General features: G+C 32.2%; 1 protein-coding gene across 1 annotated transcript; it reads left to right on the top strand.

The window, feature by feature from the left end:
* Positions 1-2,585: 2,585 nt before the first annotated feature.
* On the top strand, positions 2,586-17,586 carry LOC148629470 (eukaryotic translation initiation factor 3 subunit E-B-like). The gene is made up of 13 exons (XM_088551715.1): positions 2,586-2,714; positions 9,163-9,280; positions 9,861-9,978; positions 10,505-10,547; positions 12,017-12,121; positions 12,680-12,805; positions 13,548-13,672; positions 14,166-14,286; positions 14,681-14,782; positions 15,520-15,629; positions 16,092-16,194; positions 16,507-16,638; positions 17,387-17,586. The coding sequence occupies exons 1-13, from the start codon at positions 2,625-2,627 to the stop codon at positions 17,408-17,410; spliced, it is 1,317 nt and encodes a 438-aa protein (XP_088407841.1). The 5' UTR covers positions 2,586-2,624; the 3' UTR covers positions 17,411-17,586.
* The last annotated feature ends 6,111 nt before the right edge of the window (positions 17,587-23,697 follow it).

The raw sequence follows: 23,697 nt of genomic DNA, 5'->3' as shown, positions 1-23,697 counted from the left end.
TTGTCAAACTTCTCAACTGTCAACTCAAACTACTTTTCTATTGAACATTTTCGAGCCTTATTACATCTCACTTGAAAGAGCCATATAAGAACAAATGTTTGTAATTAAACAATTTGTAGCGTTACGGAAAAATCGATTTAAGATAAATCAAAAAATAGTTTTCAAATTACGCCTTTTTGAACATTTTGCCATCCCCCTTTTTTCACCATAACGTGACTGGTATCACTTAATGTTCCATTAAAGTCCTCATATATGAATAATTATGTGAGACAGGTGTAACTTGAAGAGGACGATCGAAGTATATATTAATCAATGCTATTTTTATGCGTTTTACAGTTTTATATTAACATTTTCAGAATTTATTTTTCTTCTTAATTTGACAAAAATTATATATTGTTATGCCTTTCACAGTTTTACAATAACTAGGATTGATTTTTCTCGCGATTTGACAATGTTTTATGATGTGAGCTATATATGACTTTGAACATTGTTAAAAATACGGAACAAGTAATGATTACAAGCAGGGCGGATCCAGATATTTTGCAGTCAACCCCCTGCACCCCTCTGGATCCGCCACTGACCGGACCGGACTCTCACTAAATTATATGTTACATTCGTACTGATTACCGTAATACGGACTTCTATTGAAAAAGAAAATTCGTTATCGGCATTAACAGCAAGATTCTAATTTCTACATGCAGTTTTTGAAAATATAACATCTTGATCCGAATATAAAATGATACTACAACAATTTGAAGTTTGTACCAGTGCTTACCTATATAGACTTGTTAACATAACGCAAGAAAAACTGATGTCCAAAAATACTCCCTTGTGGTACTACACGTTTTTATATTCAGTACCATAATATTACTTCTGACTTTTTTGTCTGTCCTTGATATAACTTGAAACTAAAATTTACAAATTCATTAGGTCAAAATATTAGCGTGGGTCCATAATATGGTGACAAATGATTTATCATGCTATGTCAATTAGTAGTAATACATAACCAATAATTTGGTATTAGATGCTCTATTACTAAAGTCAAACTGAATGAATAAGTTGTACTCCATTTGAAACGAACTTGCTCATTTTGTAGTCTGTAGACCTAATTTGCTTTCTTTTCATTTTTTCTCACGGAGTGTACTTTAAAAATGTATATTTTAAAATCATTATTTTGTTGTTTTTGGTTGTTGTGCTTTCATGTTTATGTAACTGAACTTTCTTTATAGATAGTCATGCCCTAAAATCGACGCTTTAATTAGAAAATAATTGAAATTCACTTACTGATAACATATTTATCACATTTGCAGGAGCAATTTGTCAGCAACAAGTTGGCTTTCCAATGAGCACTAATTGTGTTCCTCTCCCAGTCGACTTGTTTTTGTATTCAAACGAAATCAATTTCTTCAGAATCTCGTAAAGAATAAAAATATAATAGATGCTAAATCAATTAATTTCGCATACAGATATATTGATGATGTACTGTCCATTCTTTTGGTAAATGGTTACCTTCAATATATCCACCAGAGCTCGAAATAAAGGAGACTACAGAAACAGCTTGTTCAGCGTCTTTTTGGACCTACGTCTCGAATTCGATAAAAGTGGTCGTCTCAGATTTATGATAAAAGAGACGACTTTAGTTTTAAAATTATAAATTGTCCCGACCTGTGCAGCAATATACCTTCATCTCCTGCATATGGTGTTTATATTTCACAATTGATGCGCTACGCTAGAGAAAGCACTAACTACTATGAATTCCTTGATCGCCATAAATATTTGCGTAACAGACTCCAGAATAAGGGGTATGAGGAAAAGCTTTTTACCAAGTTCTTTTTTAGATATCAGTCCTTGGTTGAAAAATATTCAGTTTCTTCTAAAACAATGAGTAATGATTGCTTTTTACAAACTATTCTCTGTGACAATATAGCATGAAAATGCCATTTAACCACCACCGGTATACTCACACCGCAATCGAAGATGCAAGTTTGGCACTGTTTGGAATGCCTGTACCGAGTCAGGACTATTGTGGTATCAGCTACTCCGGTGGTGTAATATTTATTTTGTTAGATTTAATCTGGACTTGACTTTGATTTTGGATCGGATTAGTGTTCAGTTATTTTGTTGTTTCCCTTGTTTATAGAGTCAATATATTTATAACGAGAGTAGGAATGGTGTATTTGTCAAAGAAACAATAAATAAATAAATAAATAAATAAATAAATAAATAAATAAATAAAAATATTAAAAAAACTGAAAAAAAAATAAATAAATAAACCACCGAGATGAAATGATGTCATCGTGTATGACTGCTTTCCATGCCTGGTCTTTGTCCCTGGATTGCATTCTTTTAATTACCGCTATAACCTTGGTTCCCTTGATTACCCTTGGTACCCACTGTTTCTGAATTAAAACAGATCGTGGTCTGCAGCCCCTCTTTCAGTAAGAATATACTGCCCACTGAATTGTCATTGAGAAGTGTATTAGAAAAAGAAAAACATCAACGCATATACATCAAAAAAAAAAAAAAAAAAGATAACTCAACAGAATTAAAAGTCCGGAAAAGAAAAGGGTTGGTCCGGTAACCGTATCGAATATTTTACAACTTGTCAAACGCACATTGGCAGCATGGCGGAGTGGGACTTGACATCGCGTATGGGACAATATTTAGACCGACATTTGGTCTTCCCTTTATTAGAATTTTTATCTGTTAAAGAAGTAAGTACTAAGCTGTGCAGCGAAGACTTTAAATTGCCAAAAATATCCATCACTGTAAATTTTACCGGCATTGATCATAACACATCAGCATTTGTTCCTGCTTGTCTACTTTGTAATGGTTTGTTGATCAGAAAGTTGTATTGACATGCTAAGTTGCAGGTAGTACATCAAATTTTTATACGATACTACTGATTACTGTAATGTATCTTCTTCCAAATTATACAAAAGTAGACTACTCCAACAAACAAACATGTAAACATACACGATACAGAGTAGTTCATTAATCATTTCTACTGGAATGAGAACCTTCTTACAGTTCTACCATGGAAATGAAAAATATACAGACATTGTACTGTAAATCAGGTAAACAGATGGTTTGACAGGTTGTTAAATAAACATGTTAATAAGGGTCCTCAACACAGTGATTAAAAGCAGTGATGTTATTAGAAGCTGGCAACCAGCAAACATCGCCGGCTACTAGCCAGTAAAAAATAAGTGAAATCTAAAAAAAATACAACAGAAGAATTTGTAGTATTCAGTTCATCCGGTTTTTATTAAAGGCGTTGAACGTGAAGCAAGCTTGTTGACGAACAATACGTTCATGGATTTTCCCTATTTCTAAATATAGACAAATTTATTTTGATCGGCCAATCAAATTCGTATGTTTGAATTAAGAATCTTATTCAATTTCTGGTCGAGAAGCATGGCTGGATGAAAAAGGTGAATTCCAGAATCGAACCAACAATCAATATACAACTTTTCAATAAGTCAAGAAGGAATGATGATGGTAATTTATTTATTATGCAACTACTGTTATGAAAGTGTGGTTCAAATTGCGGATTTAATAGCCGTTGAAGTCAGTAGACCGGAGGGGAGGGACACATGCTGATGACACGTGTGGACTGGGTCTTGCTTCATATTTATTGGGATTCATAAGTAAAGTGGCGGGATTGGTGGAGTAGCCACTTTTTCCAGATTTTTAAGGGATTCCTGGGAATTTTTGCATCAAATCAACCGCCCCCGATCTTTTCACTCCCTTCATAAAATTCTAGGTATACAAGCATGTCATATTTTTTAATACTTCAACAAAATAAGATATTTTTTATTATTTCAAGGAGGGAGTGAACTTAGTTTTGACCTCTAGTTTTATTAAATGAAAATGATGTTACAATGAAATGTTTACCTCACTGATTTTTTTTTTCAAAATATTTTTTTTTTATTCTTTTTAGAGTGGGGTGTGGTCACCCTCCCACTTCCATTGTAGAACATTCTATGCTGTAAAATCTAGATTGATGTACAAGAAAATCATGAATGGTGACACTTTTGGCACCAGTTAGCACCCACTTCCTGTGTGTCTTGTCAATTTGGACCCCTGTTTTCAAAATAAGTTTAGTGAAGACCTTTAATAAAATAAATTATTACCTAATTATAAGGTTTTATCTTGTTTATTAAATATACACATATTTTTCTCTATTTTCAAAATTTATTCAGGACAGGGCGATCTGTTGCACTGTCGATGTACTATTGCACGGTGCAATAGCCTCATTGAGGAGTCTATTGCACTGACCCTGTAATGACCTTTATCTAAGCCTTTTGATTGGTTGAACTTTTTTTAAGCGCTACATTGAATTGGAATTTACACACAAAAAACTCGTATGTAAAAACGTAGATGTGACTTTCGTCTGCCAATTCGTAAACATGGAGCGGTCAATTTCCTATTCCTGGTCAAATGGTTGTCTCTTTGACATATTCCCCATTTCCATTCTTTATTATATCTCATAGACAAATTAGGTAATAACTGTATAATATTGACCACTCTGCTAAAAAATGTTTTATTAGGATACCTACAATAAAAAAAAAAAAAATCAACATTTACTGTTTATAAGTAATCTCTGTATTGTTATGTGATATTGTTTCCTAACTTAAATTTTGCTTTTGAAAATATTATCTATTATTTTCATTTTTTTGGGGTTTTATTTTGCTTTTATGTGTTTCATTTTATTATTTTGTTAATGTTTTTCAGCTTGCAACATTTCAGAAAGGAGAACCTGTTGTAGATAAACTTCAGGTTTGAGTTAATAAATAAAAATAAAAGGTGTTTTTGTAGCAGGTTTTATTTAGCAAACCAATTAATGTGACATCGACAGTTCAGTGCCTGTAGACTACTTAGTTCTACTTTAGACCAAAGGAAAATAAATAAATAAATAAATGATAAAAAGACATCTTAGATCCTTGATTGAGGTTCTTTGGTTATGGTTTATATTTCAAAAAATTTCTCGGCAACTACATGGACCAAAGGGCCAGTATTTAGTAAAATAAAAATAAAATCAAAATAGAAATTAACATTCACAAAAAAAGAAAAGATTTTGCCATACTTCATCACACCCAGCACCACGCAATTTGTAGTTTTCCACCGTAAGATAAGTAAGTCACTGACACACTGTCAAAACATTAAAACCTGAAAAATCATCATTATTTCCGGATACAAGGACTTGGTTTTGATTAACGTGCAAGTCTAAAAAATGTATAAGCGAGACTCAATTTGTTGGGGCCATAGGTTTCCTGTATGTTTGTTCCTCATACCCCAAGCTACCTTTGATTTTGAATGAAAAGTCAGTGTAATGGGGAAAAAAGACTCTTTAAGGAAGTGGATGTCAAGGGGACTAGTCTATGGTCTGATTTTAATTTACTCAAGTTAGATTGAAGTATTAATAAGAGTTAGACAGAGATGAACAAATATAAGTTAGAGGTGGACAAAAGTTGACCAGATTACATATTTTTTGACAATGATGAATTAAAAAATTTTGGGCAGGACGGTTTTTTCAGTACTTGACCTTTGCAAATAAATACAATTTGGTCAAGTCCTTCAAGATGAACATTGAAGGAGTCTGTGTAACCCCCTTCCTTGTTAAGTACCAAACAACTTAAATTTGGCCTGAAGTACCGAGCTCTAAATAGTTTTTTCATGGCTTTGACAATTTGGAGTACTGAGTACCAAAAAAGAAGGGTTTTAAGCATGCAAGAGCACGGTACTCAGTGTTTGGAGTATTGATCTCTCTGAATTAAGCCAAAGTTCTTTTACCTTGAAATAAATTCATCAGACACATAAAATACTGTTCAAGTGAGACATTTGCTTAAATACATGTATAAATATCTATTGATTCAGAAACAAAATAAAACACCTCAAAATGCACCAGAATGCAGGATTTTGCGTCTCCAATTTAAAATTTTTCTGGGGGGCCGAAAACCTCCCAGGCAGACCCTGCCTCTCCTGTTACTTTAACCAAATCTCCTGATACTTAAAAAAAATTGATGATCTTATGGTGGTCATCCACTGGAAATGAAAATCAAGTTGAATTCTAAGTATGGCTTGTTTTTTGTACCCAAGACAATGAAGGAACAGTTGTCTAATTTGGAACACTCTCATGATATTGTTATGAATAAATCATTAAATAGTCTATCAAAAGGGTCATGTCAGCCATTTTAATTGAAAAGTGAAGTAACATACATGTTTATCTCCTTAAGGGTTATACCATGTATAAATGAAATTTTTAATGCAAACAGGGAAGTTTTTTTTGAGAAAATGAAGAAATATAGTTCTTGGAGGTTATGCAAATGAATGAGTGAACTTTTTAACATTCAAAAAAGATAAATAACTCTTCTTTATACCAAAGCTGTAGAATATTCAATATAGTTTCTCACAGTAACAGACTTTTTTCTATAAATTTCACACATAATTAACTTGTTATGCCACAAGCCTGATAAAAAACCTCCAGTTTTCAAAGCTAATCTCTTGCTGAAAATGGCATACAAAAAATGTATCTCCAGTTTTGAAGGAACCATTTCATCACATGTATATACATGTACATAAGAGGCAGGGCTCGTGCTACTGGGTGATTCAGGCAAAAAAGTTGTGGTCACTCACTTCGCCCTCAGAAGACACCAAAAGCGAAGTAAAGTCATCCTTAGATGACACCCAAAGCAAAGTGAAGTCACCCTCTCATTATCAGACATCGCCCATGATAGGGACTGTACTACATTGTATGTCTTATAGTGGTGTTTTGACCTGAGTTATCTCTCTTCCAATAATAATTCAAACAAATATGGCCCCCGTTCGAGGAAAAATCAATTGAAAAGATCTTTGAAATCTATCTAATATTTGCGTACAAGCAAGTATTTTAATCAGCTTTTAGTTTCATACGTTTAATACAGGATATGGAATGAACATTTTTCACTTCACCTTAAGATAATTCATGTTTTACTGTTTATATTGCATTACAAAACGTGCAAATTAGTCGTGCGGTTTGTTGGGACTTGGATTGAATTTATCTCGATAATTCGGAAGAAAACCCAAAGCGTTTCTTTGATCTTCTTGTTCCATAACTAAACAGTAAAATCTCCATTTCAACGTAACTTCTCAAACTTGAGACAAGTTCGTACTGAGTTTACAGCTACAATGTGTGTCAATAAAGTTTCAGTTTTGATTTGTCAGTAATAAATTTTGAACATGATTATTGATATTTTTGATCAACTTATATCAAGAGACTGGATATTTCAAACAAGAAATCATTATGGATTAAGTGGGACCAGGGAAAAAAATAGAACAAAATGACAATTTCAATAGAATATCACTGCCAGACATTTTCTATTCTAGTGCTGCTAAATAGGCTCAATCAAGAGGACAATGAATTACATGAAGCTTTGCTTTACTCCATCATATATTAATTTTACTGCAATAAATTTGGTAAGGGGTAGAGGTATAGAAATTCAATATCATGAAAATATATGATACAGTCCATCTTTCAGTCAGCAGGCTGATTTCATTTTGTCTGTGAAATTTGCAGAATTATAGTTAAAAAAATTACCATTGATAGCTTTTATACAGTTTCTTCACCCTTTCATATGAGAAAATCCAACAATCCTGGAAGTTCTTCACAAAACCAGTTAAATGAACTTTACATATAGCTTTTAGCATTTTGAATTTGTACATCCACCTCCAGTTTATAAAATTGTGTATTTTAATTTTGAAATGAAACTTCTAAATTAACCATTGAATTTCCATTACGAACTAAAATTTCATTTTGTCAAAAATATTTTGTATTCCATAAAATTAGTGACCTAATTCTAAAAGGCTGGTCACTTTGATAAATGTCTTCCTTTCAAAGGTTTTCTTGGGATTTAACAAATATTAAGGATTTTTACCACTTGATTTCTGGTAGGATAAACTTCTTTTATTGGGATAAAAGACCTAAAATATTTATAAACATGATTAGCATTACACTTTTCGAGTGACTTATAACATGTAAGATGCTAAGTGTTAGGATGGCACCAAGTCAGAAAAAAGTTTACTAGACCACCTCAAGCATTGCTGGAGTAGACTCTTAAGCTAGAGTGTGAAACTTTCTAGATGACGTGTGCTATGTACATATGTACATAAACTGATGGTAAAATTTAAAACCAATTATTTACAGTATGCTTAGTGGTTGATGCAATTTATTGTTAGTGTGATTCCTTCAAATGTGTGAAGATACCACTTTTGAAGGATTCAAGGTTTGAGGATGTGGCTATTGTCTCTCGCAGAGAGGTCTAGTCTGAAGTAGTATAGGGTAAAAAGGAAAATTTATAAACATCTTTATTTGAAGATAATTGTCCAAATTTATCAATAACCCTTGTAAGCCTGTCAGATTTAGTCAATTTGTCTTTTTGGAACTTCTGCATGTACTTTGTACATTAAAGTGAAGCTTGCTTTTTCTTCTGTTTGCAAGGGTTTCCCATTGCATGGTCACTAATTGTAATTCCAATTATTAGAGGTAAAAGCTTCTTAGCAAATTTTCTTGAATATAATATGCTGTTGTCAAGAGTTACTCAGCTGCAAGATTTGCTAGACATTTTTGCCCTACATGTGTCATAAATACATAAATAAAATGTGAAAAACTAATTTTCAAGAAAGAGTTTTAAAAAATGTTTGAAATATTACCCCTACCCCTAGAAAACTGGTTTCAGTATCAAACAGTATTCTCATTCATAGCATATCGACACTGTATAACGTATATTTTAGGTATTCTACTCCAAAATCCTAAGTGGTACCGCAACTTTCTGGGAACCATTGTAAAGCTGAGACATTGGGCTACATGTTGATACCAATATATGTCAATTTACTTCATTTTGAGAAGTAGAAGTTAGATGAATAAAAAAACATTAAAAAATGGATTCTTGTCTCAGTGAGGTATAAAAAGTAGCAAAAAATACAAAAATGCTTCAGTTAATTCTTTCACCACAAAACTATTTGTATATGGGAGGTATAAAGGTAGCTATATATCAGTGGTAGAAAAGTAAGCTTTTAATTAGCTACTTTTTATATAACTGCAAAAATTGTCTTTGTCTGCCATGTTGCTATAGCTTTTAGTCCCATCCTTTTTGAAAAATATGTTTTGTTTTTTTGTTTCAGTTGTATGATGAGAAAGAAATGTTGAAAGGGAAGTTAGATCTTCTCAGTAATACCAACATGGTGGACTTTGCTATGGATGTACATAAGAACTTGTATCCAGACACAGATGTACCTCAGAGTAAGGTGTTCTAATGTAACATGTTTATGTGATATTAAAAGAAATCATCCTACTTCTAGGTAATGAGAGAATCAAAGACAGACACTTCTGATAAGCAGAGTGAACATGTTCTCACTGAAGAAAATTAAAAATAGTTGTTAAAACATTGAAAAATTGTCTTGTTCTTTCAAACTAAAACATGTACAGTTTTTTGGGACAAGAATTATTTTGGCCAAAATTTAGTTGATATGAAATATGAAATAACAATACAGTATTATACATACATTTTCTCAAACAGCAGTTACTTTTACATGTAGTATTAGTATCTAAATTCAAAAAGTACCAATCATATATTTATTGTAAATTTCTATATGCTGTACACAGGTTCAGTGAGGAACCTCTCATCAGCAGCATTAGAATCAAATATGTAGGAAGATGATAATCCAAATAATAGTAGTTTACAAGAGGCACTCAAAACATTACTATTGAAATGGGAATCTGAATCCATCACCAAGAGGTTCTACCATGTGCAAATGGTAAATGATAACATACTACACCTAGTATAATACACACTAATGTGTATGTGACTTGATGTTTTCAGATCTGAAAGACAAAAGATCTAACGTAGTATCCCAGTTGAAGTATTTACAGAGTGAAACTGAACTTATTACTAAAATATTTGAAGATCCAGAGGTCATTAGACAGGTTCAAAGTTCAAGGTAATGTTCAATGTTGGTCAGATACAAAATTAATGGGTGAAACTCATGTTTAATTCAAAAAGATCTAAATTTGTGACTTTGCTATGCTTATTATAATGAGCTAAGTAAATAATATGAATCAAGTTTGAGGTAAGCAAAAGAGATTTTAACTTATTCTTTACATGTACAAAACTTTCAATGTTTTTTTTAAAGAAATAGAAATGTTTCACTGCAGCACACACTGTGCATTTTTGAAAATAGTGACCTAAGGGCTAATTAAACTTTTTGATGTTACTCTGATGTGCCACTAACAGATAAAATTCTTGGCTTTAGAATAAGTTTACAGCAGTGTGAATTCATTTAAAATCAGTTACATTAATTAGAACAGCAAAATGGTCAATAGCTACATTTGTACATGTATAATGGTATTGGGTGAATGACTTACAAACAAAAGTACAACCTTTTTAGTATTATATTTTTGTTCCATATTTGACAAAGAAAAAAATATGATTTTGAGTCATATGCTATTCTAACTTTTTGTCCACAGAGATGGAAGGCAATTGTTTGAGTTCTTGAGTAAAGAGTTTGGGGTAAGTAAACAAAGGGTCGAATACATTTGTGGATGCTAAATGTCAGTAAAGCTATATGTGTTTGTAAAGGATATACTATATTTTGTCTACCTATTGCCCTATAAGTTGATGTGATATCACTTGAATAGCCATTTTTTTGGCCAAAATTAAGGGGAAAAATCAAAGATAAGTCAAATTTGCAAGATAAGTTGAGGGTCAGACCTGCATTTTAAGTCCTTGCTATAAATTGTAGGTATTATTGTAGCAGTGTTCAATCTAGAAATTTTTTACACAGGGGTCATTATAGCCCAAACAACTTGGCAGAGTGGGCCACTACTGGGAATATTGGCTTAAAAAAATAACATCTATCCACCAGAACTCATATCAGAAAGATGTCTTGGGGTCATAGATGATTTATGTGGTGGTAATAAATAACTAGATAAAAAACTGAAATATGAAGAAAAATTGATGTTCTTAAATTGAAACAAGATGTTTCTTCTTTGTTGGCAGAGAGATCCAGATCATTATTCTCCTTCAGCAACATTTTTAACTCGGGTATTGACAGCCATCAAAGATTGAATTTGCGCACGGTTGTCACAGGCATTTATATCAATCTTTTGCCAGAGACTTTCAAACATGATTTCATATTTGATAGTTGCTGCCCATTGATGAAAACAAGTGCCAGTGATGGCTGTACCATTGACAAAACTTGTCAATTAGTCAAAATTGACAAATTTTCAACACTGTTCAAATTTCAGTTATACTCTCAATACTTCCTTCAAGTTCTTTTCAGTTCAGGCATCCACTCGTTTTTCCCTCTTGGTTTCATAATATGAAGATAATTTCCTTTTTCTTTTATCAGTTATACTCAAAATGTTTGATTGACTTTGAAGCTTGGACAACAGAAATGACATGTCCTTTGGTGCAATACTGACACAGACTTCCCTGTATTTCCACTATTCTTACTGGCCATAATTTTTTGTGCCTAACCAAAAGTTTAATATGTAGTTTTTTTTACAAGCACTTTTCAAGTCCGAATGTGTCACCAAAACAAACCAGGCAAAACACACTTGAAAAAATCTAAAGTTTTTGCTTACCTTCTTATCCTAGTTTTTTTAGAGGCTGTTATCTGAAGCACAGGTATTACCTTCAGACTCTAGTTTTTTAGAGCCTGTTAGCGGAAACACAGGTATTTTTTTCTTTGCCTGCAGTTAGAAGTCTGAAACAATTACCGAGTCTTTTGTTGGTAGCAAAAATGTATTTCACAGAAAAGACAGCGTACTCTAATGCATTATAAAGCATAAAATAATAATTAAATTTGCTATTAAATGTTAAAGACAACCTTCGGTAAAATATGAATAAAAATGACATGTGTATCAGTAACTGGTAAAGGACATCTGATGTTGAATATGTTCTGGTATGAAGAAACATCATCTATTAAATCTATCTGTATTTTACAAACTAGCGGTAAATATATGATTTATTTGCAGTTCCAAAGTAAGATGATAGACACCCTGTATAACTTTGCCAAGTTCCAGTATGAATGTGGAAATTATTCTGGAGCAGCTGAATATCTCTACTTTGTCAGAGTGTTGGTACGTATTATTCTTCAATCATCTTAAATTTGATATTTTTGTGAAGATAAAAAAAAATGTTGGGATTGTGGTGGGGTTGCACGAACTCTTATGGTAGGTATGTTCATTAATTCTTTAATACATATTACTTGTCAATCACAACTAATCATTTACTTAAAAAACTTATAAACAGTTATTGTGAAAAAAGGGGTAGTTTGCAATAGATGTCTGTAAAATTTTTGGGTCCCTTTCAAAACAAAATTGCTAGTGGTCATAATGGTGGTTGGTTGGTTTTTTTGTCAAGAAAAAAGGAAAAAAAAGTATAATACAGTAATTGTAAGGTACGAAAAGTTCAATCTTTTCTTACCCAGAATATAAATGTAACTGGATGCTGAAGCTGTTAAACTATACTTTTAATGTCATGGACATGAAAAAAAAAAAAATAAAACATTAAGATGTCAAACTTTCTAAGTGCTGGAATTACAAAGTGATAGGATGTATATCAGAAACCTAATTTCATCAATTTGATTTGAATGCCATGAATATAAATGGAATATTGAAATTTGTTTATTTTTGTAGTTGCTGTCAACAGATAAGAACTTTCTTGATGCTTTATGGGGAAAGTTGGCATCAGAAATCCTCATGCAGAACTGGGAAACAGCCCTTGATGACCTGACAAAACTAAAGGAAATTATTGATGGAAATGTAAGTTCTCAGATATTTGAGTATGAAAAGTGAACTAATTCATTGGTTTTTCCAACTGCGTAAAAAATTAAAAAAGGAACATCACAAATGTAGATTAGATATAGGATTTTAAGCTTTATTGTTTTTAGGCAATTATTCAAATACTTAGTCGAATTTAGGTTTTTATCAAGAAATTATCGCATGTAATTTGGAAATTATTGTGTGCACTGACTATTGTAATTTTATCATTAAAGGCACACTGTGTTTCTCATTTTTGTGATGTCCAGCTAAGTTGAGCAATTTTGATAATTGGGTGAACAACCCAGTGTAGTACTCACTATAATAAAAATTGGATATTAATGGAAAAATCAGTGGTACCCACCAAATAATTGTGTGTGAAAAAAAGGGAAATATTTAAAATGGCCTAACTCAAAAATTGCATTTTTGATTTTGCTGAAAATTGAACTTAGCCTGTATTTTATGGTACTAAACACGTGTGCAAAATTAAAAAAAAAATCATTGATCCATTTTTTTTTTATCATCTGGAAACTGTTGGGGAAACAGACAGACAGAAAGACACACAACTTTTAGGAGGGAATCACATAGTACCTTGCCACTTCATGTGGCTGGGTATAAAAACACCATATTAATTTAAAAAGTTAGTATTAATATTTCATTTGAAACAATAGAATATTGCCTTTAATGATTTATTGCCATTTTAAAGCAAAAATACATGCATTGAAGTATGTTTATTTTATGTCAGACATTTGGATCAGCCTTACAGAATTTGCAACAGAGAACCTGGTTGATACACTGGAGTTTGTTCGTCTTCTTTAACCACCCAAAAGGAAGAGATCTAATCATAGATATGTTCCTTTATCAGCCACTGTAAGTGATTACAATCAGTTGACACTATGGTCAGTTTCTTAATTCCCTCCTATGACATAAATTAAATTTAATCTATAAGGGCAGGATGTCAGCAATGTCCTTTAAACATGAATGGTTCAAAATCGTGTGTCAGAAGTGACATATTTTAGAAAGGACAGATGCAATAAGGAAGAGATTGTTTGAACATTTAATGCAGTTACACAGTATGTGATAAGAAGTCTCACATATTCCCATTCGTTGAGATATCAGCCATATAACAACAGAGCAGTGCATTATCAACAGTCAAATGTCATTGGAATACAAATTGCTGTGTTCCTAATAGAGGAAGCATAAAATCATATTATATTAAGTGTAAAAGCTATTTCAGCATAGTACAGTTATACATTCATCTAAATGTTCTGAATCATGTCTTTGTTGTTGTCTAAAATATGTTTACTTTTGACTTGGAAATTATGCAGTTGATTTGATTATTGATTTATGTCTATAATTGCAGTTACCTGAATGCAATCCAGACTACATGTCCGCATATACTGAGATACCTTACCACAGCTGTAATCACAAACAAAAGTAGAAGGAGAACGGTACTCAAAGATTTAGTCAAAGTCATACAACAGGTTAGTAATCATTCCGTTTTCATACAATACTGTATGAGTGAAAATATTTTCATAACATTTTTTTCAGCGACTATTAATTGTAGCCACTAGATATTTGGTACGTAACTTGAATATAGGGTCACGTATCGTGGAATGGGATTTCAGGTTTTTTGTTCTTCTATTTCCTGTTTACAGCAATTTCTGTTTGACCCATTTTTAGCATGTTGAACTTAGCCATTTTTTTTCAGCAGTATATGCTGACATTAGTACATTGCTTTAGGAAATTTGTAACTCACACTTATATTTAAACTTGCTCAGTGTTGATGATCATATTAAAATAACACTTATTTGCTCACAAATATTTGATGGAAAAGAAGGTGCAGACATGTATTGGTCTTGTTGTATTCTTTTATAGGAATCTTACACTTATAAAGATCCCATTACTGAGTTTGTTGAGTGTTTATATGTCAACTTTGATTTTGATGGAGCACAACAGAAACTAAGAGAATGTGAAGAAGTAAGTATAAGATTAAAAACCAAATATCTAACCATGTTTTTCCATGACTCAACAAGTGTGTTACCGTATGGTGGTTTATTTTTTTTTTTTGTGGTTGTAAACTTTTTTTCCATGCTAAAGGTAAAAGTGACCTCTGTCTTTGGAGATCGCACAAGGGGAGATTAGTCAAAAGTAGTGGTTGTATGGGGTTCCTTAGGGGTAATTGGCAAATGTTTTCAGACAGGTAAGTACATATTTATCACAAACAAGGTTTTTACTCCCTACAAACCTTGTTTAAGCCAATATTTTGCAGAATTTTTTTTTGTGATTTAATACAGACTGCTGAAATATTCCAAAATTAGCACACGCACCCCTGGATTAGTTGCTATCCAATATCAACTTCCTGTTTTATTGGACTTGGCCATTTTTCACTTTATGGAATGATGGAAAAAAATTTTGTCACAAAAATCTTGGCTGCCACTAGATGTTAAAATGAGGCATACATTGTAAACAACTGATGTATGATTGGGGTATACCCAGCAGGACAATGCTTGCAACTTCATGTTGTATTTTTCTTGTATTATTTAAAATTCTAATGCTCGAGTTTACAGTTCATCTAAAACATTTCATGTATTATTTGTTTTGTATTCCATGCAAGCACATGTTTATCAAGACAATAGAACAGTATTGTAAACTGACCATTTTCAATTAATCTTCACACGTTCTTTTAGTAAACTTCTATTTTCTTATTTTTTTAGGTGTTAGTCAATGACTTCTTCTTGGTAGCTTGTTTAGAAGATTTTATAGAGAATGCCAGACTATTGATCTTTGAGACTTTCTGTAGAATACATGAATGTATTAGTATCAGGTATGTGTAGTTAGTACTAAGTCAAGCTCAGAACATTGCCATGACAGTCAAAATTCATTCTAGACACTGCAGACCTTGATTCCTCAGACATCGCAAGAATCTTGTTGGGAAAATAGTGATTTGTTAACAACATTTCATTTTAGTAATATTGAAGAATTTTGTCTGAGAATTTAAAAAAGCCTGTGTGCAGATGGTTAGTAAAGTATGTGATGTGTCATGCTTATTCTTAATTTGACAAAACTTTAGAGAAGAATTTATTTTGTTTTCTAAAGTTTTAAAAAAGTAAACAATTTATCTGATGATGACAATACAATTAGAAATAATTTCATCTTTGATGAACAGAATATCATGTTGAAGCAATATAAGAAGTTCAATATATTATGTATTTTCAATACATAAATATACAACCACAAATGAGTAGATAGCAATGACTTCAGCTAGCTTCAAATATTAATTTTGTAGAATGTTGGCAGAGAAATTGAACATGAGTGAAGAGGAAGCAGAAAGGTGGATTGTTAATTTGATACGAAATGCTAGACTTGATGCTAAGATTGATTCTAAATTGGTAATTATGTTTAAACCTTTTTGTGTTAAAAGGTGAAGGATAAATGAAGATACATAATACATTTAAATGCTCAGGTTTTCCTTTTATTCCAAATAGATATTTAAAAATATTGATACTTTGTATTTTAATAATGACTTCAGTTTATTCCAAACTTTTTGTCAGAAATACAGTATTCCCAGTTCTTTAGTTTGTATAAGGGAGAATTGAGATATTGTAAAAGTAAATTATCTAAAATGTAATGGTTGTATTTATATATGTATTTAGGATTACCCTTTAAATGTGTATATTAACCAGTAACATATTGAATTGCAGGGTCATGTTGTGATGGGTACACAGGCTATATCCCCATACCAACAAGTTATAGAGAAAACAAAGACATTAGCATTTAAATCACAGATGTTAGCTATGAATATTGAGAAGAAATTGGGTCTTAAAACAGATAGCGTAAGTGGTTAAGCAATAGAAAGAACAAAAACATATCAGATTTGCATAGTAACATAAATTATGAATCTCAGGATTATCCTGTTGTCAAAAACAACCTGAAGTTTATGTGGATGAATTAGCTTCAAAGTCTTGTTACAAATACTACATTTTTAACTTGAAAAGCTATTTATTTTTTATTTTGCTGACCTTATTATCACATGTAGCTTATGTGAAGCAAGAATGTGACAAATTTTGTGCATAACTTGAATAATAAGTACAGTTGTATTAGAATATTTATGCTTGTGACATATATTTTAGGTCTCCTGCTTAAGCTTCTTTGCAAAAATAAATTATTCTTTTTCGTCTATAGTTTCAGTAAAGCACTGTTAATTATTTGAAGGCCAAAAAATATTATATCAAAGCAAATTACAATGTCACATATCAATTTACAAATACATGCAGCAGTGTGTACATATTCAAAGTACAAAGAAAAAGTTGTAATAAACATACAAAAAACTGATAACCAATTAATAATGATATAGGGTGTCATTAAGAAATCTTGAAAGGTAAATTTTTACTCATAAAATGTGTATGTTATCCATTGTATATGTATAAAAAATAGTTTAAAAGCAAGTATTAACTAGCACATTGTTTAATTGTATAATAGATAACACTTCATTAAGATAGTCTTGTAAGGGTAATTTAAATAACTGTATAGAATATGAAAATTAAAGTAAACTACATCAACCATTTTATTTTATATTTTTAGACAAATCAGTGGGGTCCAGAGTAGTTGCCATAGAAACCACCTGCAGTATTCAAGTCCTGATCCACCAACATTATCTGTCAAGTGTTACCTGAAGTACTATTTCTTGCAGGAAAAACATTTTATTTGTCAAATTTTTTAGAAAATGACATTGAAATTCAAAGTGCTACATTTGCAGTCAATAATAAATTATTCTTCTTGGACATTGTTGTTTATATAATACAGTGAAAATAACACACATGGATTATTCCAAACCCCCCATTATAGTCATTTGCAGTTACATTTTTTATGTTGCTTATTTCAATTATTTCATGCCTGTCAAAGACAAGTTGTATGCTCAATCAGAGTTATTTGGATTTTGTACTTGTGTCACCAATGATAAAATCAGGCTAAGTAGCTATAAAACTCTGTCACACTTAAGTGGTACCCATACATTGTATAATCTGTAACTTAAAATGTGTTGGAACCAATATTGTTTACACTTTGCCCTATTTTCATATGTAGTGCACCCTCCATATAATGGTCACTGTTAGAAAATGGTGAAAGTGACCTCTCAAGAGAGATGACCTTTCAAAAGAGGTTCATTAAAGTACTGAAATTTTCAAAGTCCAATGTGAAGTTTTTTGTATTTTGTTTAGCATATTGTTATGGTATTGTGACCTTTGACAAAAGTCAATATTTTTGTCTTACTAAGACATTGTGTATTCGACAAATTTAAACTTTGTCTAATTATTTATGACCATCAGTGACAGACTTGGTTTTCTTATTCTTTTTCAAATTTCAGAATTTACTATTATGGTTCTTTTTTACTGTATGTTTACGTCTGATTTCTGCAATTTCCACTTTTTTGGTTGGCTTTGTAAAACCATATCTGCAGTCACATCTTTTGACAATTCCATTAACTATACACCTGTACTAATATTTGTAATACTTTGGCGTTTATACTGAAAAGATTGTAGATTTAAATCAAGTTCTGAATGAAGGAGCAGATAAACGGCCTTTATAAACAAACAAGATGTTTTTTTGGACATAAATGGGTGACTGCTGTCCATGTTTGAGAGATGGCTGCTGATATGAATAGAGTTAAGATTTATAGGAAAAACGATCAGGTAGGATGGCCATTCAGTAGTGACTGTTAAGACAGGTTTGACTATATTGAAGATCTCCTATTACAGAGAAGTTTGATGAATACTTGCATACATGTTCATCTTGTTGAACATAGCTATTTTTTGGCACTTAATGTTGTGGATGATTACTTGCCTAGTGTACTGTGAAGGTACTTTAATTCGTGGATACTATTTTTTGTGGATTAGGGAAGAAACACAAGTTTGTGGATTCAGTGTACACATAAATGGAAATCTTCCTTTTAATGAAAACCAAAGGTGTTGGGGCAATAAGCTATGAACATGGCCTAAAAATATCAACTTCGTTGTAATGATATAAAAGTTATTCATAACATAGTAAAATATACAAATGTAAAGAAAAATGGTATATTGTGGCATTAGTTCATTGTAATGAATTGGTTCATTACCACAATTTGATGTCATTAAGCAAAAACTGCTGAAAATGTAAATTTTGTTTTTTTTCACATATATTTACATTAAAACTATGTCCACATCGAATTTTCACATATGATTAACTATATAATAATAAATGTATTCACTTAATATAAGTTTTTCTTGGATGTGGACACCATTTCCTTGCCAAAAATATGACCAGAAAATTACCAAAAGTACAAAATTTACACAATATCCAAATATTGGTAAACTTCAAGCAATTTTTTAATATTATGACATATCTTCGGATTTATTTTAATTTGACTCAGCTATTAGCTTTGAAGGTTTATGGCTGTTCTATCTTCCTGGAGTTGTTGACTTAAACACTAAAGAAACAGATCTGCCATGAGCACACTAGTATACTCCTCTATGGCTGGTTGCAAATGGAACAACTATCACAACTACCACAACTCCAAAAAATATTTTAAAAAAATTTCAAAAAGTATATTAACCTTGAAATTGTTATAACTTACACCTCTGTAAAAGTTGGGAGCAATTTATTTAAAAAAGGTCACTGTACTCATGGTATGATGTAACATGTAAAAGTAACCCTTTTAGAATGTTGTAGTTCAATAACTCAGAAAAAAAAAAGAATTTTCGTACTAACTGAAAGGTCATTGCGATACATTATTGCAAAATGGATACCGGGTCTTTTGTCACTAGCTCAGTATGTGATATAAAATTATTTCTTGCAATATAACGAATTTAAGTGCACAAAATCATTTTTTTCTCACACTTTACCTATCCTCTTCGTACACGCTGTCATGTAAGCTCCCGCTGCACTGTCTCCAACTGTATTTGTCCATAGCTGACGTTCAACTACTCCAACCCAGTTGTGATCTTTCCAGCTCAGCAGTCCCCTCCGCGTTGTTTTAGACAACAATTGTTTTCTCTTCCCTTCAGGATATCGAGCCAATGCTTTAGCACACACCATGGTGTCCATTTCCTGCTTGCTAATATATGCTTATTTTTATGTTCATGTTCTCCGATGTGGCATTTCATTTGATATGTTCTCTGGTCGTTGTCTAATTCGTACTAGTTCTCTCAGGCATCAGTTTTGAAATGCCAATCTGTTGTTTTCCTAGTTTGGCTTCGGTGTGTAAGGACTGACGCGACTAAGCTGTTGTATAATTTGACCTTTTTGGAATAAATTGCGGCTGAATCAAGTACGAATGTTGTGTCCTTATCTGCCCTAACTGTTCATGATGCGACCTATGCGGTTACATCAAACTGTGCCCAGTAGCATCTTTTTCTGCAATGTAGAATATATATGTCACCCGGGAATCATACAAGACGGCATGTCTATATAAATTGCAATACGACATATTAACATTGCATCTAGACAAAAAGTTAGTAGAGAGACTGCTACTATTGGGAGTTATCAGTGTCCTTGACTATAGAATGGAGGATCTCGCGAATTAACGGCCCCGGAACAAGTTCTATTTTGCAGTTTTAGAATATCGGTAATTTGGAACGTTTTTTATGATAATGTTTAGATTTGCGTGCGGAAGAAATTTAACACCGAGTCGAAATTCCAGAAATCTTCAGGCTTCATGATGAGTTGTACTGAATACACTTGCCGGGGTTGAGCATTCTCTTTCTGTGTGTAGTCAGTTTATAATATTGAGTAATGTTTTAAAAGAAGTGAATTAATTTACAGTTGAGAGGCTTCGAATATGTTTACTCCAACAAAAAAATAAACTATTTTGGAATTACATGTATTCAGATTCGTAATAACTTTTGATTTTTAGCACACCTGGTCGTAAACCATGTGAGCTATTGCCATCACTTGGCGTCCGTTGCCGTTACTAAAATAGAACATAAGGGTCAGACAGCAGAATTTTGCATATATTTCCAAAACGGTTAGGTTTAACCAAATTCTGACGGAATAAAAGTATTCAGCATGATAAGATCTAGCTGGTCAAATTTTGGTCAAAATCTGTCAACCCATGTTGGAGTTATTGCCCTTTTTGGACTTTCTTTGCTGTTTTGGATGTTATTACATTAAAAAATCTTCTCAGAAACTACTCTACGGAATTCAGTGAAGGTTGGATTTTTTGTTTTATAGGGTATCCTAAACAAAGTGACCGTTTTGATTTTTGATCGGTAAAAAACGTGGTCGCCGTTTCTAAAAATAGAACTTTGGGGTCAGATTGCAGATTTTTGCATATATCTCCAAATCCATTAGGTTTAGCAAATGCTGAAATGATCCTTATTATAAGGCTTACAAAAGTCTCAAAAGAATCAAGTGGAGTCAAAATTGACGGACAACTCCTTGTTTGAGTTATTTCCCTTAAAAGGCAAAATTTTTTCTTAAAAGACACCCGTCGTGCTTCTCATTGTGTGTCAGGAGAAATATATATGATAGAGGTCGTCTGTAGTCTTATTGGAAACTGACCATGTCGGTCAATAAGGGTATGGCGAGGATCGACTTTATTAACGTTGGAGTGACCTTGATAAAATATGACCCCTATTGCCATGTCTTCGCTTCTGGTTTTTGAAGTTAAGTTTAGTATATTGTAATTTTTCATTGTGTCCAAAGTTTAAGTAACAAATATATATACTAAACCAAGCATTCTAACATATTTACCAAATTAATCACATTTTTAAATTTGTTTATGTGCTGTACCAGTAGATTGTAAGTTTTTAAATTCAAAATTTATTTGTTTTATTAAAGTAAACGTTTTATGATATTTGGCCCAGACTATGGGTCCATTCTTTTTGTTAACTTAGTAATACAACAATTTTTTTCCATAACGTTTGACATTTTCAGAATTTTATTTGAATTTTTTTTTATTATCTGTATGCCAATCAGAATGTCACGAAAGTGACAACGTAAAGCAATGCGATATTTTTTTCTAATTTAATCAAATGAAAAGAAATCGACCGTTCATTCATCTACACTACAGCTAATAAACTGAGGGTTTTTTTTATGGTGAAATGCACCACGAGAAAGTCAATTCATACCAACTAAATGTTCATCATAAAATGTTTCCTTCTGCATAAAAACGGCATAAAGTCTTACAACCGAAATCAGGTAGAACAAAATACTTCAATGACTCAAAATAAAAACTGACGAGAAACAACTTTAATATCATTTTAATATTGTGAATGTAATAAAAGGTACGATCTGAATGGCTACCATCATCTTTCCTGGTTCATAGCATTAGATAATTAATAATATCTTCTGTTAGAAACAGCAAGGCTACGGAACGATGTGTGGGCAGAATGGGACATTTGTCAAATTCTCATCACGAAATAATTCATTGGATTTTATTCCAGTTAAAAATTAAAGCTTCCGGCATTGATCTGTTCATATATTACAAAGTAACAGAAGTGAATAGGGAAGTTAAACGTGATCAAAACTGTTTTGAAATGGAGGGGCATTCCGGATTTGATCCCCTCTTTTCTAATACACCCTTGTATAACTGTAGACATTGGATACCAGCATAAATTCCTGTTACATTAAAAATGTGTGAAAGCAATAAAATAATTAACACGGACCATTTACTCCTTTGTTCAATGGACTGAGGTATACTTTAACAGTCACCTACACCGACAGGGTATAATTTTAGTGTTTCTTTTGATGGCAAACTTGTTGATCTTAAGATAACATTCATAAGCGTTTTGTCAGAGTGAAAGCATTTCAATTTGACGCTTGTTTATCATACATTAACGCCGTATATTATTCAATTACTCTGTATTTGTTTACCAGCAGTTTTAATCTGGGTGACTGCCGCATAACGCCAGCACCAGACGTCCCTATTATCGCTTGTGATGAATGAATCTCCGTGGAATGGTCTAGAATTAGACTCTTATGTTACGTTATTCAAACGTAGTACCAATTGTTGCCCAATCTTACATGACAGGAGAGAATTAGTTTCACTATGTTAAGATGATATATTATAACCCTTCATTTGTCTGTCACTTCATTTACTCACTATACTGAAAGAGATTTTTGAGAGTGATCCATGTCAAGGCTTACGACGGGTGGTAATTAAAACAGGCTTATTCTATGCCTATGTCTATACTTTCTTTAGGGGGAGGAACTGATTTTTCTTTCCAGTGAATTTCACGGCAATCTTGACCTTTGAAGTAGGTATTTTAAATCACAAGGACCACAGGGTATGAATAGAAAATGCTATTTAAAATTGGAAATTAAAATGTCTTCTTTTTATACTGGTGTGAATTAGAAATAATATTTTGACAGTATTAGTGTAAATTTCGTTGTCATTGAGATGAACTTCAATGGACGCTATTTATTTGCATTTATTTTATACCTCGGAAAACTAGATAATCAAACATGACACATTGTATTTTGTGGTATCATAAACTTTCGATATGCATTCTGGTAAGCCAAAAATAAAGAAATATTTAATGTTTTTCTCCTCGCAATTTTGGAATATTTACAACAGCGGAAGATAAATAACTTCCAAAATTAACACACATCAAGATATCCTCCAAAAGACAGATTAGGGTTCGTTTGATTCTGTTTCAATAACAGTTCTACAGTCAAATGACGATGAAGATTTGTTAACATTTCAAAGACACAAGTTTAACACTAAAACAGAATATAATTGAATGGCAAAGAAATATATAAGGGGAAACGAAAGATAACGAAAACGCACCAACATCAACAAATAACATAGAGATAAGTACGGGGAAGAAGGTGCTAGTATTAATGGACATGCAGAGTACACAATATAACTTTACTAAAAACTTCCTACATGATTGAAGAATGAAACGGGCGAAAAAAAA

Source organism: Perna viridis, chromosome 1 (assembly GCF_037379345.1).
Source record: "Perna viridis isolate PV_CMFRI_1.1 ecotype Kerala chromosome 1, ASM3737934v1, whole genome shotgun sequence".
Classification (NCBI taxonomy): Eukaryota; Metazoa; Mollusca; class Bivalvia; order Mytilida; family Mytilidae; genus Perna; species Perna viridis.
This window is presented reverse-complemented; position numbering and strand designations above follow the sequence as displayed.

What these genes read in the sequence shown, in the direction of transcription:
- LOC148629470 (XM_088551715.1), top strand. Translation starts at nt 2,625, where the DNA reads ATGGCGGAGTGGGACTTGACATCGCGTATGGGACAATATTTAGACCGA. An exon ending in TCTACTTTGTCAGAGTGTTG is followed by an intron (nt 12,122 to 12,679) that starts GTACGTATTATT and finishes TTATTTTTGTAG; the next exon opens with TTGCTGTCAACAGATAAGAA. An exon ending in AGGAAATTATTGATGGAAAT is followed by an intron (nt 12,806 to 13,547) that starts GTAAGTTCTCAG and finishes ATTTTATGTCAG; the next exon opens with ACATTTGGATCAGCCTTACA.